This window comes from Sinohyriopsis cumingii, chromosome 1 (assembly GCF_028554795.1).
Source record: "Sinohyriopsis cumingii isolate HCF-2022 chromosome 1, ASM2855479v2, whole genome shotgun sequence".
NCBI classification, from domain to species: Eukaryota; Metazoa; Mollusca; class Bivalvia; order Unionida; family Unionidae; genus Sinohyriopsis; species Sinohyriopsis cumingii.
Window position 1 is genome coordinate 19,928,158 of NC_142961.1, and position 22,172 is coordinate 19,950,329.

Genomic DNA, 22,172 nt, shown 5'->3' on the forward strand with positions numbered 1-22,172 from the left:
TGAAACTCCAATACAATTCATCTCCATGAAGTATCAACACAGAAAAACTATTGTTGCAGCTTGTACAGTATATAATAATAATAATAATAATAATAATAATAATAATAAAGCTTTTTTTAATGAGGGTACCTCAATTAGAATACAAATGTATCTTATCTTCTTTAAGACCCACAACTACTTTCTAATAATCTATATGCATGTACCTTACAAACAAAATCAGCTAAAAAATTTAACACTATTAAACAAAGTAATAATTAAGTGTTATACCCTTACATTACTCTGAAAATATCGACCATCTTTAACATACTGAGAAATACAATACAATCAGATAAAACTGCCAATTAAAAAAAGGGAATTTTACAAAAAATAATGACCTCAAATTTTAAATATCTGATATATTTTTTAAACATTCAACATATGTGTCTCATCAAGTGGGCAAAAAAGTTCTACATCCTTGTTCCAGAAGGTTTAAAAATACATCTCAGTGATTCAGTACAGGGTTTTTGATGTTTCAAGAGATCATGTGAAGTTGACCGTAATACAGGGAACCCATAGTCTTTTCATGAATACTGGCATATTTTACAATTCATACATTTGTAGACAAGTACTGTTCTTTAAACAATAATTGTTATTTATCTGAAACCATTTCAATTCACAGAAAAATAATACATGACCATTTCAATTCATGGAAAAATAATACACGACCATTTCAATTTATGGAAAAATAACACATGACCATTTCAATTGATGGAAAAATAATACATGACCATTTCAAAAGGAACATGCAGAATTAAATAAGCTAGTACTCTCTTACTATCTTATAATTCCTTCCAGCTAGTACTCTCTTACTATTTTATAATTCCTTCCAGCTAGTACTCTCTTACTATCTTATAATTCCTTCCAGTTAGTACTCTCTTACTATCTTATAATTCCTTCCAGCTCTTGAGGCAGATTCCCAATATTGTCAAAAATGGGAAATCTATTAAAATGTAGGAATTGTTGTACAATATTCTAATTTGTAAGTATTTTTTATTTTACTCAGCAAGATTATTGTATTTGTAAGAGATGTACATATTTTTAAAAAGTCCCATGTCAACCTACTTAAATTATCCCTCCCAATTTTCACCTTTAATGATTTCACTCAGTTAATAATAATAATAATAATAATAATAATAATAATGACCTTATTTAAAGAGGGTAACACAATTAGCTAAGATCTAATCTACCTTGAGGCCCTTATGCAAAGGAATTTATTTATTTTAGCTGCATCTCTGAGTCCACCTGATATACTGGTTTTGGAAGAAGTAAAAAGAGTGGGCATTTCTAATCTCAACTGGAATTCTATTCCAGAGCAATGTTCCACAGTACTGTAAACTTTTTTTGAATAATTCCATATTTGGCTTGGGAATTTTATGCTGTTTGGTAGATATGGATCACAGGTGGGGAGTATTGCCAGGTAGCCTATACTGGAATAATGATTGTAAATATTCAGGAGCGCTATTATTGGATATCCTGTACAGTGATTTTGCTTTCTCAAATGGATTTGGTCTTTAATAGGTAATATTTTCAACTTACCAGCTAAATTTTCCTTGCTTTCTTTCTGGACTGGCATTAGCCCAAATACTCTTTTTTGAAGATGTGCCAGCTTTGCTATGTTTTTATCATTTGAATTAGGTACCCTATACTTTATTACATAGTCTAAATAGGGTTGTATCTAACTGTTATAAATTAGTTTTCTGTGCCTTTCAGGGAGAAAATGTCTTATCCTACTGAGAAGCCATAAACTTAAATTGACATTTTTACTGATATGTTTGATGTGTTTAGTCCATGATAGGTTGTTATCTACCAGAACACCAAGTAGTCTATCATGACAGACCATTTGCAAATTTTTATCCAGCCATGTCACAGTTCCTCACTATCAAGATTTGTCCTTTTCTGCATGTTGAAATAAGTAATATTTTAGTTTTACCAGTAATTACCACCATGCCATTGCATGTGCACCAGTTTTCCAGTTTGTTTATGCATTCTGTAAAGAAATTTTGAGTTCATGCTTTGTGTTTTGGGTGTTTGACAATGTTACATCATCTGCATTTATCAGTTACGGAGATCAAGGCAGTCTCACATGAATGTTTCTGTCTAAAGCCTGATTGATAAGGGTGTAACAGCAAGTGTTTCGTTAAATATGACATGAATGAGTCTTGGACATGTTTTTCAATCAATTTTGACAAGTTTGGTGGTATTAAGATTGGCCAGTAGTTATCAACATCATCCTTAGAGCCAGATTTGTTAATAGGAGTTACTTCTGCAGTTTTCCATATCTTGGGGACAAATGAGGTTCAATACTAAATTGATTATGAATTTTATGCTATCTAAAATAGCAGAGGCAGAAGATTTAATGAGTCAGGGACTAATCCGTAGCTTTCTTGGTATCAAGTTCACGGAGACATTTTTTAACAAAGTTTTTTGATACTGATGGGACAGAAAAATATACCTGCTTAGAGATTTTGCTGCTGCAGAACTTTTTCAGTTCATTAAAGTTTTTTTCTATCACGTGTTCTTTTAACTTTGTGGTAATGTTGGTGAAAAAATCATTGAAAACATTTGCAATGTCAGTGTCATCAGCAACTATGGTGTCATTTCCCAGAAGTGAGTGAATTTTATTTGTCTGATCTTTGTGTGTTCCTGCAATAAGTTCATTGAAGACTTTCCAAATGGAGTTTGTGTCACATTTTTGTTTCACGCAATGATTGATAGTAAGTTATTTTTAGCTTTTTCAGGGATCGTCCTGGGCTTCGCCAATGTCGCAAATTGCGATTTTTTTCCTTATTGGCGACAAAAATATCCCATCTGGCGATTTTTTTGGCGACAGACTTTTTGGTTATTTAATTTGTACATACAATCATGGATTTGGACTGAATAAATTTAAAGCCAGAACGAAAGGAAGCCACAAACTTGACTAAGTAATGCATTGGAATCAATCTGTTAAACAAACGATCCTTTGTTCTTATTGACAACCCCATCTTTACAGTGCATTGTTACATCATAATCTGCTTATGCTGACATCTGGGCCGAGTACTGTATGCTGTGATACAGTCATTCATGCTACCGCACTATACCTACAACTGACCGACTTCTGAAGACGCGAATAGAACAGATACAATTAATTGAATGACTAATCCTTCTGTTTTTTTTTTGTTTTTTTTACATATACCAATACAATAGTTTTGTTGAACCTTCATAGAAAACTGATAACCTTTGAAGTACCGACTACTGCGTATATATACAAAGCAAATGGAAAAAATCTCAATCACAATTATATCTGTCGCCAGTGCAGCATTTTACTCATTGATCTTTTCCTTTTGCCATCAATCCCGTGTTACGGCTGCAGAGACTTAAACTCCGCAACAAAAAATAGCTAAAAAGAAAACAGTTTTGCATAATTAATAATAATTATTTATTTCTCAAAATACAGGAGTGAAAGAATACCTAAATAGGGTGTGAATTTATGCTTATATATACGGTACAATATTGCCAAGTGTTGACTCATGTACGTTTCATTCGTGGGAATGGAGATCCTATTTTGTTTGTTGAGAAAATTTATACAGCATTCAGTGATCATTCTTGGGATTTAGGAAGCAATTCACTACAAGCTTTGTGAAGTTAGCCATTGGGGGGGGGGGGGGCTGCTGAGAGACTAATGGTGTCACCTGTCAGCACTTTAGACTGTGAATGTGGATTCAGTAAGATGAACCTCATAAAAACTGACATCAGAAATAAACTCTGCATCTCATCTCTCGAGAATTTAATAAGAATCAGCATGTACAGATGTGAAAAATTAGACTTTGAAACTGCGTTCAACAAGTGGGCAGCCCTAAAATCGCGACGTATCTTCATGTAACACTTTGTAACATTTTGTTAATGCTTGTTGTAATTAGAGTATTAACCAACCCATCTTTTGTAATTTTCATTGCCTGTTACATTAACAGACTAAATTAACACTTGAAAAAATGTACACTACTTGTTCTGGCGACACTTTTTGAAAATTGGCGACAAAATATTGAGGTTGGCGATTTTTTTGGCGACAGCTTTTTAAAAGCCAGGACCATCCCTGCTTTTTTAATCATACTTGTTATTTTATTTCTCTATACTTTATATTGTGCATGGTTTCCCACAGCATTGAATTGGTCTCATGTTTTCATAGTGTCTAAGATTTCAGTAGTAAGCTAATTAGGTTGGATTTCATTCTTTACTCGATGTACTTTAAGTGGTGCATGCTTTGAGACTACATCCATAAATAAGTCAGTCCACACCCTCATAGCTTCATCTATGTCATCCAAATTTTGGATCATATTCAAAGGAACTTTATATAGTCATTGAGAAATTAACGACCAACATTCAGTACATTAACACAAGCCACATTGTCTGGTAGATTGGTATAAATGTGATCAATAAGAGTGCTTGATTTTTCTGTTACCATTGTGGGCTCATTTACCAGCTGGACTATGCCTAATGATTCAATAAATTCCATCCAGCTGTTCCTTATTTGAGTATTGAGAAGGTCCTTATTTATATCACTGAGTATATATGTTTCTTTCTCCTGTGCTAGAACATTTTCCATTTGTTTCAAAAAGTTATCATTTCAAATTGCTTTGGAGGAAGGTGGTCTATAAATGAAAACAACCAGGAATAATTTTGCATTGTTTTGAGAAATTTCCACCCAGATATTCTCAATTTCATGTGACTCCTAGTCAAGTCGCCTTTCTACATTTACATCTTCCCTGATGTATTACAACAAGACCTCCCCCTGCTGTCTCTCTGTCCCTGCATAATGGTTTATTCTAGCATTGACAGTGAAATAGATCATCATTGTGTTTAGCATTTAATTTGGTTTCAGTGAGTCCTAAAGCATGTATATTCTTTTCCTTGGAAGACAACAATAACTTAATCTGGTCATTTTTTTCCCACTATACCTTGTACATTTAAGTGACCTATGTTAAAACTTTTTGTATTTAATTTCATATTGATTATATATATGTCATCATGTAATGGGGTACTCACTGAGATTGTCTCCATAGTACTTTTATCAATATGACATGATATTTCTATATTTAAATGTTCATATACATTAGCATCTTCAAAGTCACATACAGACCCTGAATATCTGTTAATGTTTGCATTTACAATAGTATCCATTGAATAGTTAGAGTCAAGATCACTGGGTACATTTAGATTTTTTGTAGATGAAGTACTGGCATTCTCCTCTTTGCCAGCTTCCTCATATGTAAAATACATTGATTGACAAAGTCTTTGTTTGTGTCCAAATTGATGACATCTGAAGCATTCAATCTGTTTGCCATGATGGCATACCTGTGTCACATGCCCCATTTCCCCACAGTAATAACAATAACAATACCAATAATAATAATAATAATAATAAAAATGAGGACTTTGTATAGCACCTAATCTTTAGAAGCTCTAAGCACTTTACAACATTAGACAACACCTAAAACATAAAAAAAACATATAATGACATGATTACAAAAACCAAACACCATGAAATTAGAAAACAAACATTCTGAAAATATTTAAGGCAGGAAACATTATTAGGTCTTTCAGTTTGTTCTTGCAGTCGAAATAGGTGAGTTTTAAGAGCACTCTTGAATGGGATCACCATGTCTTTGTGTCTAAGTTCAGTGGGCAATTCATTCCACGTTGCTGGGCCCTGGTATACCAAAGAACGTTGTCCATATGACTTTGTTTTCATAGTGGGAATAATGAGTATACGATTGTCAGAAGAGGAGCATAAGTATCTTGCTGGTGTGTACACATGGGTGAGGTCAGATAGGTATGTTGGACTGGAGTCCGTCAGCAAAACGTAACATAGAGAACAAATTTTGTGTTTGATTCTGGATCAAATGGATAGCCAGTGTAGGGTACAGAGCAGCGGGGAGGTGTGCTCTGATCATATTACTCTAAGAATGATCCGATCAGCTGTGTTTTGAACTTTTTGAAGTTTCTGGTACAGATATTGAGACAAACCAGACAGAATGAGTTACAATAGTCCAGTCTTGAAAATACTAATGAACATACAAGTGTTTTAGTGGCATCAACTGAAAGATATTTGCGAATTGAGCTGATGCGTCTCAGTTCAAGGTATCTAGCCATGCATATGATCATGACATGTTGGTGCAATATGCGAGTACTGTCCAGAGTAACACCTAGGTTTTGTACTGATTGTGTGAATTTAATTTTGGTGTTGCTGATATTTATTGTTTGAGGTAAAGGATGTGAATGAGAAAATCGTTGTGTTGTGATCAGAATGGCCTCAGTTTTATCATCATTCATCTGCAGCTTGTTACATGTCATCCATGATTTTACATCAGAAATGCACCTCTCTACACCTTGGATGGTAGCATGAACTTCAGTTGGGTGGATAGATTTGTATATTTGGGTGTTATCAGTGTACAATTGGTAAGACACTGGACGATGATCTATCACACTTGAGAATGGCTGAGTGTTATAGTATGAAGAGAACAGGTCCAAGAACACACCCCTGTGGTACACCACAACATAGATCAAATGGGCTGGAGTGTATTCTATTTGCAGACACAATTTGTGTCCTGTTGACCCAGTAGGACTTGAACCACAGTAAGGCTGTGTCATGAATGCCAAATACATGCTGGAGACAGTGAAGTAATATATCATGATCTGTTGTGTCAAATGCTGCAGACAAATCATGGAGGGTAAGACTGTAATCTTTCTGCTATTCAAAGTAGAGAGAATGTCATTAACTACTTTCAGAAGAGTAGTTTCAGTACTGTGGCAAGGGTGATATGCAGACTGTACATTGCTAAAAAGACTTTGAATTCAGATGAGATACATGTTGGGATAGAACAACTTTTTTCTATAAAAAAATTATGAACGGGAGATTAGAAACTGGGCAGTAGTTCTTTAAATCGTTACGGTTGAGTGTTAGTTTCTTCAGCAGAGGCTTTACAATGGCAGTTCTGAAAAATGATGGGAATTCCCCTGATGAGAGAGAGGTATTAATAACATCAATTAGTGCAGGCAATACTGGATCCAAGCACTCAAGCAGCAGTGATGTTGGAATCGGATTACGTTCACATGACTTTGGTGCACTCTTCATCATGATTATACATACTAAATAAATAGAAACAGCTTCAATTGATGCTAATGGTTGCCGCTGAAATTCTGTATTGTAAATGTACGGTGATGATGAGTCAACTGAAATTGTGTTGTCAAGCTTATCTCTAATGGTTTGTACTTTGTCATGCAAGAAATTTGCAAACAGGTCCAGAAGGTCGACTGTGGAGAAGGTAGTTGGAAGTAGTGTACATTTGTTCCTTGACATTAGCTTGTTAGTAATCTCGAAGAGCTCTTTGCAGCTGGAACTTTCCATGATTTTAGTACTGTAGTGGGCTGATTTCGCTGCATGGACTATATTTGTGATGTTCTTCTTAGCGGCTTCATAGATTTGCTTATAAATAGCGAGTCTGGTGGAAAGCCAAAGCCTCTCAGCTTTACGGCCATCTCTTTTAGCAGTACGAAACTGGTCCCTAAGACTGCTATACCATGGAGAACACTTTTGAATTGATACTTGTGCTTGGTTGCTGAGGGATGTTTGTCAAGCAATGAACGCAGGCAGTTATCGAGTTGTTCTGCTGTAGTAGGTAAGCAAGTTGTTAGGTTTGCTTGGATGCCATGCATTAGTTTGGTTCTATTTATCATACGGAGGTTTTTCTAAGTAGCAAATAAAGGTGGAAGGTTAGGGACTGATACATCAAGATGGCATATAATGCAGAGGTGATCTGATGCAAGTTCGAGGGATACCAGGGAGGACCGTAGAATATTATCATCAGGTCTATGAAGAATTCCCTACTTTGGGGACTAAAAAGTGTCTTTAAAATTTAAACTGACTTTGTTTCAGAGTTTTCAATATACCTTGGAAAGATTTTAATTACAATCATTTAAGAAAGCATTTACAATGTTATCTCATGTTGAGAACTTTGTTTCAAGTCCTATCCAGAAGGGGTTAAAGTCGATGAAAAAGTACAAGTTGCTTGACCTTGCCAGAAACTCTAATTTTTCTGAAGTGAAAAAAAATCCTTAACAAAGAAAGAAAGATTAAAAAAACTCAGTCACTATTTGGTGAGAAAAGACAATAAAAATAGTTACTTTCCACTTGTCAGCATAATATGTGCATGACAATTATCAATTTCTTCCCAAATCATGTCTGGAAAATTATTATCGTTATCATTATGATTTATTGAAAGCCCAGCAAGTACCATAGACAGGTAGGTAAACCAGGCAGCAATATATCCTTGCTTGCAAATAAAGAACACTTACTTGCATGATAATGTTCAATGTTGTTTAACAAATAAAAACTCTGGTTGCATTTCTTGCCTTTTTGTTTCTTTTTGTTTGTGTGTGTGTGATTAGGATTTTAATGTAGCTTTAACAATTTTTCAGTCATATCGCTACGATGTCTGCAGTGTGGCAGTTTATAGTGATGTCTACCACTGAGGCATCATGCCACAGACATGTAGCATGATGTCCCCCCAGTCACATTATCCTGACACCAGGCCGACCGGGGCCCAGAGTGGCCGAGTGGTCTAAAACGCTCTCTGTAAAGGATCACTGCCATCTCACCTCTGTCTGTGTGGGTTCAAGTCTTGGATTCAGCCAATGTGGGCATGTGAGAAAGCTTGCCAGTAGCTTCTCGTGGGTCAGTGGTTCTTTCCGGTGTTTTCCTGAGTTCTTCCACCACCATTAATACTGGCCACCATGTATAGCCTATCATGTGCTGAAAAATGGCATTAAACCCTACAACAACAACAACCAGGCCGACCAGTCCTAACACTAACCTCTTAATGCTGAGCGCCTAGTAAGGCAGCTGTAAGTACCATTTTTGTAAGTCTTTTTATGACTCGGCCAGGGTTCAAACCCACGACCTATCTCTTCAATGCAGATGCTCTAACCACCAGGGCACCAGAGCGGTCTTTTTGTCTGTAGAACTATGAGTGTCTGTTCATTAAATGTATGTACTGCTTTTGATGACAAGTCTCACTGAAAACTAGGCAATGAATCTGACCGGTTCTAATATCAACAGTTTCATAACTGAAAGACTGTCTTCAACCAAAATAATATACATTTAATTCATGGTATCTTCTAAAATTCAATGAAAACATTCCCCAATTTTCATTCAAAAAATGACTGAACTGATCTCAATCCTCTAACTCCAAAAAAAGGTGATCACTGTTTAAATAAGCTACAAGGCCAATTCCTCCATACAGGAATTTAACTGTGGAATTCCACTATATACACTTGGGTCATTCAATTGTAGAATTCCACTATATACACTTGGGTCATTCAATTGTAGAATTCCACTATATACACTTGGGTCATTCAATTGTAGAATTCCACTATATACACTTGGGTCATTTAACTGTGGAATTCCACTTGGATCAAAGGTATGAAAACAAAGCTGCCTAAATCCAAAATTTGGTTACCAAATGGAAATATGTCATTGATTAAAACAGATTACCATAATGACAGTAAGTCTTCAGACACTATAAATTTACTCTTGTCAGTTTATGCATTAATGCATTAAAATTGTAATTTGACAGTATTTAAACAAAAAAATTAGTATTCTGTTATTTGTTTACATTTATGTTGACTGTTTTGTTTACATTTAATTAAGTTGACTGTTTGCATCATAGCGTCACTGCATGCACACTGAAGATTTAAACTTGGGCTGAATGAAGTACATCTCTTGGTTTTCAATCATAGGCACTGATACAATGAACTTCAATAACATCTCATAAGTTTGATAAAGTCATCTCAGAAAAAATGTAATGAGATTAAGGCAATCTTGCCAATTTTGTCCAACCATTGTTATATCTATAAGTGTTTGAATACCAAAAATGTTATATTTTTACTTACATCGAAGCCTACAAGACAAAAGTCATTACAAGAGTTTTGTGAAACTTACATGTCAAAAATCTTGACTGCTTATCAGAAATAGAAATGGGTCTGGTTTCATGTGTCCATCTCTAAGTGATTTTTATATGCTGTGATTGCTTTTGCTTTTTTGAATTTATCTTGAAGAAACAATCCATCAGAATAAATATAATCTCTTATCATGTGAGATATTATCGGTGTAGCCACTTGTGTGAGATTTTTGGACCCATTTCATAAAGCCTTGCTAATTCATGTACACATGTAGCCAAGTCTCCATTGTAGTCTAATTGGATGTTTCACAAGGAACTAAGTTCTGTTAAATACTCCAAAATGCATATGAGCACTCTCAATACCCTGAATGTATATAATAATCTTTCTAAACCTGAAACAATGTTTTGCCATTTCCATAGTTTTCACTGTCTTTAATTCTGTGAACCTAACTCTTGTATTCATTGTTTCAGTTATGTTCCTAGTAATCTAGTTAGGCTGTAGTTCAAGAATAACATGTCTGTTTTCACATGGAGCATGAGTGTCTAATACTTACCATGCCTTGAAACCAGTGGTGACATTCTGAATATTTAACCCAACATTAAAAGATATTGTAACCAGATCAATCTTCATGGCAATTGCAAAATCTCTGTATTTTATTTCAGCGTTGTTTAATTTTTAAGTTAGGCAAATATTTAATGATACATGCACACACTTTATAGTAAGCATTTTTGCAAACACATGTACACAAACTTCACTTAAATTTTCTAGTGTATTAAAATAGTTATCTATATAAAATCATATGATGAAGAAATGCTGAACTGTTCCGATTTTATTGGAGCTGTCTATGACCTGAACGAAATTAACCATTTTGAAAAAGTCCAGTCGCTTTCTGAGGAGATCCTTTTTGTTGTTGAAAGAAGTCCCCATTGAAATCCCCATTTATTATTTTACACTTAAATCATCCCTTTCCATTGTTTTATAAATAAGTACACCAACAGCATTTTTGTACTTCATTTTCAAATAGTTCAATAAATTATAAACATTAGAATTAGGGGCAGGGCATACAGTGCTTATGCTTGGCAGTGCAGGCTTTATTAGCCATTTTTGTGTGGAAAAATCAGCAAAAAACATAAAATTTACTTGTAACTGTTTATCTGGACCAAAACCCAATATACACTATATCTTCTATAATTTGTACTAGAAATTCCATTTTTAAAACAACCAACAGATATTTGTAGTGCAGTGTTATAATAGCATAAATACTGTGCAGGTAAGTCATTCCTTTCAAGTGACCTATAAAAGTGTACTGTGTTATACAATGTGGCATTGTTTTGTACTGAAGTACTTTATATATAATAGTACCAAAACATAATGTAATAGGACATTTAATGGCCATACAAACTGATATGATTACTAAAGTCTAATGATGAAATGGGACAATTAATGGCCATACAAACAAAACTGATATATTTATTCAAGTCTAATAATGCAGTGGGACAATTAATGGCCATACAAATTGATATGATTACTCAAGTCTAATAATGTATTGGGACAACTAATGACCATACAAGCTGATATAATTACTCAAATCTAATAATGTAATGGGACAATTAATGGCCATACACATTAATATGATTACTCAAGTCTATTAATGTAATGGGACTATTAATGGCCGTACAAACTGATATGATTACTCAAGTCTAATAATGTATTGGGACAATTAATGGCCATACAAACTGATATAATTACTCAAGTCTACTAATGTAATGGGACTATTAATGGCCATACAAATTGATATGATTACTCAAGTCTAATAATGTAATGGGACAATTAATGGCCATACAAGTTGATATGATTACTCAAATCTAATAATGTAATGGGACAATTAATGGCCGTACACATTGATATGATTACTCAAGTCTAATAATGTAATAGGACAATTAATGGCCATACAAACTGAAATGATTACTAAGTCTAATAATGTAATGGGACAATTAATGGCCATACAAACTGATATGATTACTTAAGTCTAATAATGTAATGGGACAATTAATGGCCATACAAATTGAAATGATTACTAGGTCTAATAATGTAATAGGACAATTAATGGCCATACAAACTGATATGATTACTCAAGTCTAATAATGTAATGGGACAATTAATGGTCATACAAACTGATATGATTACTCAAGTCTAATAATGTAATGGGACAATTAATGGCCATACAAACTGATATGATTACTAAGTCTAATAATGTAATGGGACAATTAATGGCCATACAAACTGACATGATTACTCAAGTCTAATAATGTAATGGGTCAATTAATGGCCATACAAACTGAAATGATTACTAAGTCTAATAATGTAATAGGACAATTAATGGCCATACAAACTGATATGATTACTCAAGTCTAATAATGTAATGGGACAATTAATGGCCATACAAACTGAAATGATTACTAAGTCTAATAATGTAATAGGACAAATGATGGCCATACAAACTGATATGATTACTCAAATCTAATAATGTAATGGGACAATTAATGGCCATACAAACTGATATGATTACTAAGTCTAATAATGTAATGGGACAATTAATGGCCATACAAACTGATATGATTACTTAAGTCTAATAATGTAATGGGTCAATTAATGGCCATACAAACTGATATGATTACTTAAGTCTAATAATGTAATGGGACAATTAATGGCCATACAAACTGAAATGATTACTAAGTCTAATAATGTAATGGGACAATTAATGGCCATACAAACTGAAATGATTACTAAGTCTAATAATGTAATGGGACAATTAATGGCCATACAAACTGATATGATTACTTAAGTCTAATAATGTAATGGGTCAATTAATGGCCATACAAACTGAAATGATTACTAAGTCTAATAATGTAATAGGACAATTAATGGCCGTACACACTGATATGATTACTAAAGTCTAATAATGTAATGGGACAATTAATGGCCATACAAACTGATATGATTACTTAAGTCTAATAATGTAATGGGACAATTAATGGCCGTACACACTGATATGATTACTAAAGTCTAATAATGTAATGGGACAATTAATGGCCATACAAACTGATATGATTACTCAAGTCTAATAATGTAATGGGACAATTAATGGCCATACAAACTGACATGATTACTTAAGTCTAATAATGTAATGGGACAATTAATGGCCATACAAATTGACATGATTACTCAAATCTAATAATGTAATGGGACAATTAATGGCCATACACATTAATATGATTACTCAAATCTAATAATGTAATAGGACAATTAATGGCCATACAAACTGATATGATTATTCAAGTCTAATAATGTAATGGGACAATTAATGGCCATACAAACTGATATGATTACTCAAGTCTAATAATGTAATTGGACAATTAATGGCCATACAAACTGATATGATTACTCATGTCTAATAATGTAATGGGACAATTAATGGCCATACACATTAATATGATTACTAAAGTCTAATAATGTAATGGGACAATTAATGGCCATACACATTGATATGATTACTCAAATCTAATAATGTAATAGGACAATTAATGGCCATACAAACTGATATGATTACTCAAGTCTAATAATGTAATGGGACAATTAATGGCCATACAAACTGACATGATTACTTAAGTCTAATAACGTAATGGGACAATTAATGGCCATACAAACTGACATGATTACTCAAATCTAATAATGTAATGGGACAATTAATGGCCATACACATTAATATGATTACTAAAGTCTAATAATGTAATGGGACAGTTAATGGCCATACAAACTGATAGGATTACTAAAGTCTACATGATACTCACTTGATTTCGCAGCCTGGAAATCCATTTTCAGAGACTCCATGTCAAGCTCTATGGCAAGAGACTCTGGCTTGGCTGGTGCTATTATATCAACTTTTGTGTTAATTGTCGATTGTTCCACCAATAAAAACTTTTTTCCGTCAGGCCGTAAGAAAGATTTCCTTGACTGTTGTTTTTGTTGTTGACTATGTTGGTTTTGTTTTCTCATTACAACTGGTGCTGCATCATTCTCAATAATAGGTTTTTTGAATTTTGGTGTTAACTTAATTTGAGTTGGTTTATCAGATAATTTGGGTACTGGCTTTAAGATATTTTTTAAATCTAAATTTGCTGCCAATTCATGAACACTGCTAGTCTTTGATGTGGCAGGAAGTAGTTTTTCTTTTGTTGCCTCTTTTGGTTTGGGTTCCTCTGAACTTTTGACTTTGGACTCTTCTCCTGATGTTTTATTCATCTCTATTTGTGAATTTAAAGGTGAAACAGCTTTTACTGTAGATTCCGTCCCTGTTTTAGGAATCACAAGTGTATTTGGTTTGGGGCTTGTTGGTGATGTTGTCCCATTATTTTTGTTAGCATCTATTTTAAATGCATCTGGAATTATCAGGTTACTCTTTCTTTTCTCACTGGCAATTCCATTTTGTTTCTGGATCACACTTGGTTTGGCCATTGGAACTGGCTTGGCACCAGGTACTGGTTTTGGAAGTATGACTGGTTTATTTTCAAACATGCTCTTCAAGTTGTTAACACTAGACAGGGTGTTTGGTTTGGTCAGTTGTTGGACACTGACTGCATCATCATATATCTCTTCATCCTAAAAAATTGAGAATAAAATTACAAATTATGAAATCAAGAAACATTGCTTTATTAGGAGAACACAGCTGTCAACATATTCACTTTACAACTGTGCAGTCGTGGGCTTGATCTCCTGTTCCAACATGTGCAGGGTTTAATAATTTGTTTCACCTTGAATGAGCTGTCAGGGTGATATTATGTTATGCAACACTCTGCTGTCAGGGTGATATTTTATGTACCACTCTCCACTGTCAGGGTGATATTTTATGTACCACTCCCAACTGTCAGGCTGATATTTTATGTGCACTGTCAGGGAAATATGATATGTACCACAATCCACTGTCAAGGTGATATTTTATGCACCACTCTCCACTCTCAGGGTGATATTTTATGTGCACTGTCAGGGTAATATTATATGTACCACTCTAAATTGTCAGGGTGATATTTTATATACCACTCTCCACTGTCAGGGTGATATTTTATGTACCACTCCCAACTGGCAGGGTGATATTTTATGTGCACTGTCAGGGAAATATGATATGTACCACAATCCACTGTCTGAGTGATATTTTATATACCACTCTTCACTGTCAGGGTGATATTTTATGTACCACTCTCCACTGTCAGGGTGATATTTTATGTGCACTGTCAGGGTGATATTTTATGTACCACTCTCCACTGAATAATCAAGACATGGGGAATGATTTATTAACTTCAATGAGATACTGGCAGTTTAGAGTGGGAGAATGCCCTTTGGGCTCAATCAAATTGCGTGATTGTATACATGGTCAGTCATCTGAGACGCCACACTGTCATACTCTAGCAACAGTATATTTAATCTGCACTGTTTGTTTGTTAGGTGTTTTTAATTTATTTTTTCATTATATGCTATGGATAATTGTAATCTGGACTTGACCGCGTCCAAAATCAAATTTGTTATCTACCTGACCTAAATCACTGATTTGGTTGTGTAACCAATATGTTTATCTCAATCTTAGTCTAAAACTTTGAAAATTCTCCATGGTGGATCTACCTGTTGTTTACTACATTTTATATTATCATTTTAGAAGCAGAATTCTACATATAACAAAGACTTTACCTTGTAAACATATGGAACCTTCCTCAATGAAATTTTCCATTATGTAATAGTTTTTTTCAGTAAATGTTAATTGTGACCTGAGGGCAAGTAGAATCTTGCTTTTTCTAAGCATTATTTATTTGTGATATAAGATCTTGAGGGAGAATTATTGTTATATCAACTATTTAATCTGGGCTGGAATTAATTTATTGAAAGTACATTCAATAGAAATACAATGTGTTCATTAAAAATAACACACTTGGAAATAGAGACTTGAATTTATAGTGAAATTTCAAGAAAGTATTTAATTTTGGATTACAATATTGCAATTCAACAAAAGACTATTGACACAACACCATGACATGGTCCACCAGACAAAAACACCTCCAGTGTTGGATTTTTTATTTTGGATTAACACTAAAGTTTATTCAAAATTTTAATCTTTAGAACTTGTGTCAGCAATTCTATGATTATTTGAGATTTAACTGGCAATACCGTAGGGTCTTTTTTACATTTTTCACTTTGTATTCTACGAAAATAAATTATTGGCTCAATTTTACAAAATTTTTGGTTTTCTCTCTTTTCAGTACTTTTTTTAAGATTAAAGAGTTGTAACAACTAGTACGACACAACTCAAACGAATGTACATGTAGAACACAGCACTCCACTGTTTGTCCCACCTACCCCTATGCCAATTTATTTGGTCCTAAAGTCCAGTCCAAGAGGGTTAAGAATGGACACAGAGGGCAAATCTACTTGCATATCTTTGTTCATCTGTTCATACTCTGAAAAAAGAGGTTTATATACGTGGTTTATATATGTGGTTTATATACGTGGTTTATATGTGGTACTATGGGTGTTTCAAATTTTCAACCCAATGGATAAATTCATGTGGGAAGGAAAGAAATCCTGGGGTCAATGTCAGTTGAATAAATTTTCTTTGGTTATAGGGTGGGAATGCAAAGGTTTCCACATTTTTACCCTTGTGCTTAAAGTCACTATTGAGTTCAAATGAACCTCTGGGGTCTATGTCAGTTGCATGCATAAATTTGACTTTGTCCAGTAAGTGTTAAAATGGTTACAAGTGAGGATTTTGGTAGTTTCTATGTTATGACCCAGGGAGCTGAATCCTTTGGGGTAAGAACAGATGCCATGGCTCAAAGTCAATTGCATCTTGAATGCATCTTTCTATCCCCAATAACAGTATATATCGTTATACAGTATCGTGGGAATTAGACTGGTTTCTGACATATGATCATTCTACCCCCTCCTATGCTGATGATTGGGTCAGTAATAACAAAAGCCAATTCCCAGTCATGCTGGTCTCAAAATTTTGGGAGTTATTAGAAATGCTGGTTTCAAAATATGGGAATTATTTAAAATTTCTGCAAAACAGTCCCTAAACCCCTAATCACACTGCTAGAGGTTGCACCAATATTCTGAGACCATTGCGCATGTCAATAAAACAACCCCAAACATATCCCAAGGTTTGATGTTTATATCTTGAACTGTGTAGGAGTTCTATAACATTACAAACATGTACATGCATGCATGGTGAGGATAACGTAATCGTAACCTTTTCTTCCACAGACATTAAGATGATTATAATGGACCTCCATCTTCCCGAAAGCAAGTTCACTAGTATTGACTTTAACAATGAAGTTAAACCATGTTGTGGCTTGACATATGGACCAATGTACAGTCATGCACAAAAACACAGACACCGAAGTGATTGTTATATCAAACATTCTCCTAAATCATTTTAAAAAAACAGACAGCATCATCAAGATTTATAAATTAAACAGGACATACAATGACCAGGTTATCAAAATTCAATTACACATGAGCCTGGGACAACCAAAAATTAATGACGGGCAACCATTTTTTACCAGCATAATAGCCTAATAGGCCAACTGAAATAAATATTATTACAAAACGATAATTTTATAAATTCCAGTGACAAACACTTGTTCATTATTAAACTCTGGATACCTACAGCAGGGAATCCAAATTATCTCCATACAATTCCCATGCTGGGAATCCAAATTATCTCCATACAATTCCCATGCTGGGAATCCAAATTATCTCCATACAATTCCCATGCTGGGAATTCAAATTATCTCCATACAATTCCCATGCTGGAAATCCAAATTATCTCCATACATTTCCCATGCTGGGAATCCAAATTATCTCCATACAATTCCCATGCTGGGAATCCAAATTATCTCCATACAATTCCCATGCTGGGAATCCAAAATTATCTCCATACAATTCCCATGATGGGAGATTTTTATCTCTTAGCTAAAAGGCAACACCAATCTACACATCAGCTACTGAATATCTACCAAGTAATCACAGTCCAGACTACCAGCTCATCAGGATGAATCCATCAAGCAACAAGACCCAGGAATGTTATCTATCACAAGCAAACCAACATATGGTAGTAGCATCTATCATCTTTAAACTGACACAATGCACACCTATGATCCAATGGTATGCTTTTACACTGGTTTGTTGAAGAGACACAGTGCACACCTATGATCCTGTGGTATGCTTTTAGACTGGTTTGTTCAAGAGACACAGTGCACACCTATGATCCAGTGGTATGCTTTTAGACTGGTTTGTTCAAGAGACACAGTGCACACCTATGATCCAGTGGTATGCTTTTAGACTGGTTTGTTCAAGAGACACAGTGCACACCTATGATCCAGTGGTATGCTTTTAGACTGGTTTGTTCAAGAGACACAGTGCACACCTATGATCCAGTGGTATGCTTTTAGACTGGTTGTTGAAGAGACAGCACTCAATGATGAGCATGTGACAGTTGCTGAATCTCTTCACTAACTTTAGCTACAGAAAAATCTTAAGGACAATCTCATCAGAGCAAAGCTAACGCCAATCACTAATCAAGACCACCCTAGTCAATCAGGCCCCTGTGGCGATAAAAGGTGCAAAACCTGTCAACATATGATAGAGACCAGGACATTTTCTACCACAGTGACTGAGAAAAATTAAACATACATGGTCTAAACAAAACATGCAAAACAGAGAAATTGTCATTTATCTCATCACATGTAAGATCTGTAGCCTTCAGTATGTCAGAGAAACTGAAAAGCCACACAAGAGGATCAACCTTCATTGATCTGATTGGATGACAAAGAAGCTGTACAGAAGCCCGGTCGCAGAATACCTCTCCTCCCCATGCCACACTTTCAGTGATATAACACTTATTGCAATTGCTCACAACCCCAACTGGAGTCTCCTAATTAGGAAAGAAAGGCAATCTTACTGGATACGCCACCTTAGAACATTGAAGCCAAGTGGTTTAAACCAAGAAGACTAGAGAAAGACAACCATGTACAAATAAAATTATCTTTTGCAGCCAACACATTTTTTTTTAAATAATTCTCTAAATTTGCTTAATAGCCTATGACTACTATAACAGTGAAATATCTGGGATATAATCTGACCTTACATAAATTTACATACAATAACAGATGTCATCATGGTTCATCAAGTTCTAGGTCAATACAAATATTTTCCAGTATCAGCAACAAGCTGAAATAAACTAGTTGACACATCATAAAGTTAAAAGTTTGAATTCCTGTAGAAACAGTCATGCAAAGTTTTGCAAACATAACCGTTTTTCTGTTTTATTTGTTTGTCTTGTCTATGTTTTGTATTTGCCTTTGAAAAAGACTCACTAAAGAGTCGAAAGTGCTCTGGCTAGCTAGATATTAATTTCGCACTGTTCGTTGTCAGTTTCATGCATTTATATGAACATAGTGAACATATGAACATTCATGCGAAGATGGCTTACATTGATAGAAGTGTGACTGTTATGGTGAAGGATTCTATACATATTCTTATCCAGATCAGATTTATTCTATTCCTACAGCGTTTCCAAAGAATGGGTTTAGTTTCTGTTTACAAAAATACATTTAGATTTGTGTTGTTGGAAGAGAAAATTGATGCTTTGTATGAATATTTACAACATGGTTGATGTCCAATAACATAATACAGTGACTTAAATTATCATATGAAGGGAAGGAGTCAAATTTTCTTGTTTGCCATCATTAGTATACTTTGAATACCTTGGAATCTGAGGAACTTGGCTGTCATAAATGCAATGAAATCTTCACTGATTGTTTTATACAAGAACTACAAACTTTAAAATCTTTCTCTTCTTTTTCAATTATAAAACTCAAGAAAATAGTAATAATAATATCAATAATAATAATAATAATAATAATCAACTGCAATGTACATAGATTGCAATATGTCATTTACCTTTTTCCATACAGTACTTGTGTGTACCTCATTAAAATTGAATGGAAAATGTTCATTTTATGAAAATTTGCAAGAAAAAATTGGAACATCATATTAAAAGGGCAAATGGAACATAAATATTAACTAGCTTCTGTTGCTTTAAGTTGTTATACAAGGATAACAATGAAAGCAAAATTAATTTTGTGAAAATGTATGCAGTAGGTCCCCTTTAAAGGGTAATACAAGACTGAATACTGACACGTGTCTGGCTTGGTCATTTTAGTCCTGAATCCGAATCTTCAAAAATAATGTATAGCAAGTTAGAAAAACATGTTTTGCAAATCAAAGAAAAAAACTGTACCAAAAAAGTCTCATAGATATGTGGTCTTGTGTTAATATATTTTAATTTTGGTATATTTGCAAATGAACAGCCAAAATATTACATTCTTATATTATTATAGTCGTAGATGGGCTACAGAAGCGTAACAGTAGTATTTCTGTGGATTTGTATGCCCCACTACAACAGTGGTATTTCTGTGGATTTGTATGCCCGACTACAACAGTAGTATTTCTGTGGATTTGTATGCCCCAGTACAACAGTGGTAGAACACACAGAGTTACACTTGTATATCCATCACTCCTAGGTTAATTATTGTCAGTAGATTAGTTTTAGTCAAGTATGATAAGTCATCTATGTTCTATTAATATAAAGAGAGATTTCGACCTACTGGTACTCCATTATCAGTGAAAGTCTGATTTTTGTCTCAGCTGGTAAGTACAGACAAAATATGGATGGGATAACTGATAAGTAAAGACAAGATATGCCTGGGATAACTGAAAAGTATAGACAAAATATAATGCCTGGGATAACTGATAAGTATAGACAAGATATGCCTGGGATAACTGATAAGGTTAGACAAGATATGCCTGGGATAACTTTTCTGACAGCATCAGCATCAATGTTTGTTCATTTAGCTAATACTGTTGTGTGTACAGTCAGGAAACTTTATGACTATTCAAATTAGAGGGTTGTTGTTGTTGTTGTTGTTGTTAACGCCATTTTTCATCACAGTATTAATGGTGGAGGAAGAACCCGGGAAACCCCGGAAAGAACTACTGACCCACGAGAAGCTACTGGCAAGCTTTCTCACATACCCACATTGGCTGAATCCGAGACTCGAACCCATGCAGACAGAGGTGAGATGGCAGTGATCCGTAATGGAGAGCGCTTTAGACCACTCGGGGCCCCAAATTAGAGGGTACTAATCAGCATAGGCAAATCACTGGTTTTAGTCAAGGCCATACCGGGAGTACGTGACAAATAACATTTAACAAGTGTTTCAAACTCTGGTTTTTTAGTGGACTGACCCGCACCCGGGCATCTGTTTTGTGCAGTAACCAGACTTGGTATTGATAAATAATTATTATTCTTGCTTTAACACTTGAGACATCAAAGTGTTTTTTGTTGTGACCAGTTTGAGTTGATTTTTTTAAATTTTTCTTTAAATTATTTGGATTCTAAGAGATTATTTTTCCCTGGAAATACTTGTGCTCTAAACTAATTCTTGGACAAGGACAGTTATCAAAACTTACAGAATTTGAATACTGGAATATTATTTTCTGTGATTCAGCAAAGAACTGCTGACACATCAGTACAACACTAACCATAGAATATATCATCACCTTCCATTTTGGATTTCATCAGGATTCGAACTCAATTTCATTATGACTTTTATTACTATGACCTCTATTTTTTCATTCTTGAATTATTCCTGAATTATTTTTTGAATTTAATTAATAAAACCATAAAGTTCTTTTTCTCATTTTTAACTTGTTTTTCAAGGGAAATAAATTATTTGTTAAATTTCACAAAGCTTGTTGTCTTCACTGTTTTCTTTTACTGCATCGGTGACCTAGTGGTTAGAGCATCCTCCTCGGATGCAGGAGGTCGTGGGTTAGATCCCTGGCCAAGCCACACCAAAGACTTACAAAAATGATAATAACAGCTGCCTTGCTTGGTGCTCAGCATTAAGAGGTTAGTGTTAGGACTGGTCGGCCTGGTGTCAGGATAATGTGCCTAGGTAGGACATCATGCTACATGTCTACGGCATGATGCCCCAGTGCTAGACATCACTATAAACTGTCACAATGCAGACATCGTAGCAAAGAATGGGTGAAAAGAATTTCCAGAAATCCATGATAAGACCATTTCT

General features: G+C 34.6%; 1 protein-coding gene across 9 annotated transcripts in view; it reads right to left on the minus strand.

Moving 5' to 3' along the window:
* The window catches only part of LOC149806518 (uncharacterized), a 128,546-nt gene that overhangs the window by 99,343 nt on the left and 7,031 nt on the right, over positions 1 to 22,172 (minus strand). For all 9 annotated transcript variants that reach the window (XR_016420316.1, XR_016420314.1, XR_016420323.1 and 6 more), the window contains exon 2: positions 13,824 to 14,631. Coding sequence is in view for 2 of the 9 variants with exons in the window: in XM_089954130.1 (XP_089810256.1) it covers positions 13,824 to 14,631 (808 nt within the window). In the remaining 7 variants the exon portion in view is untranslated. The remainder of the gene's footprint in view (positions 1 to 13,823; positions 14,632 to 22,172) is intronic.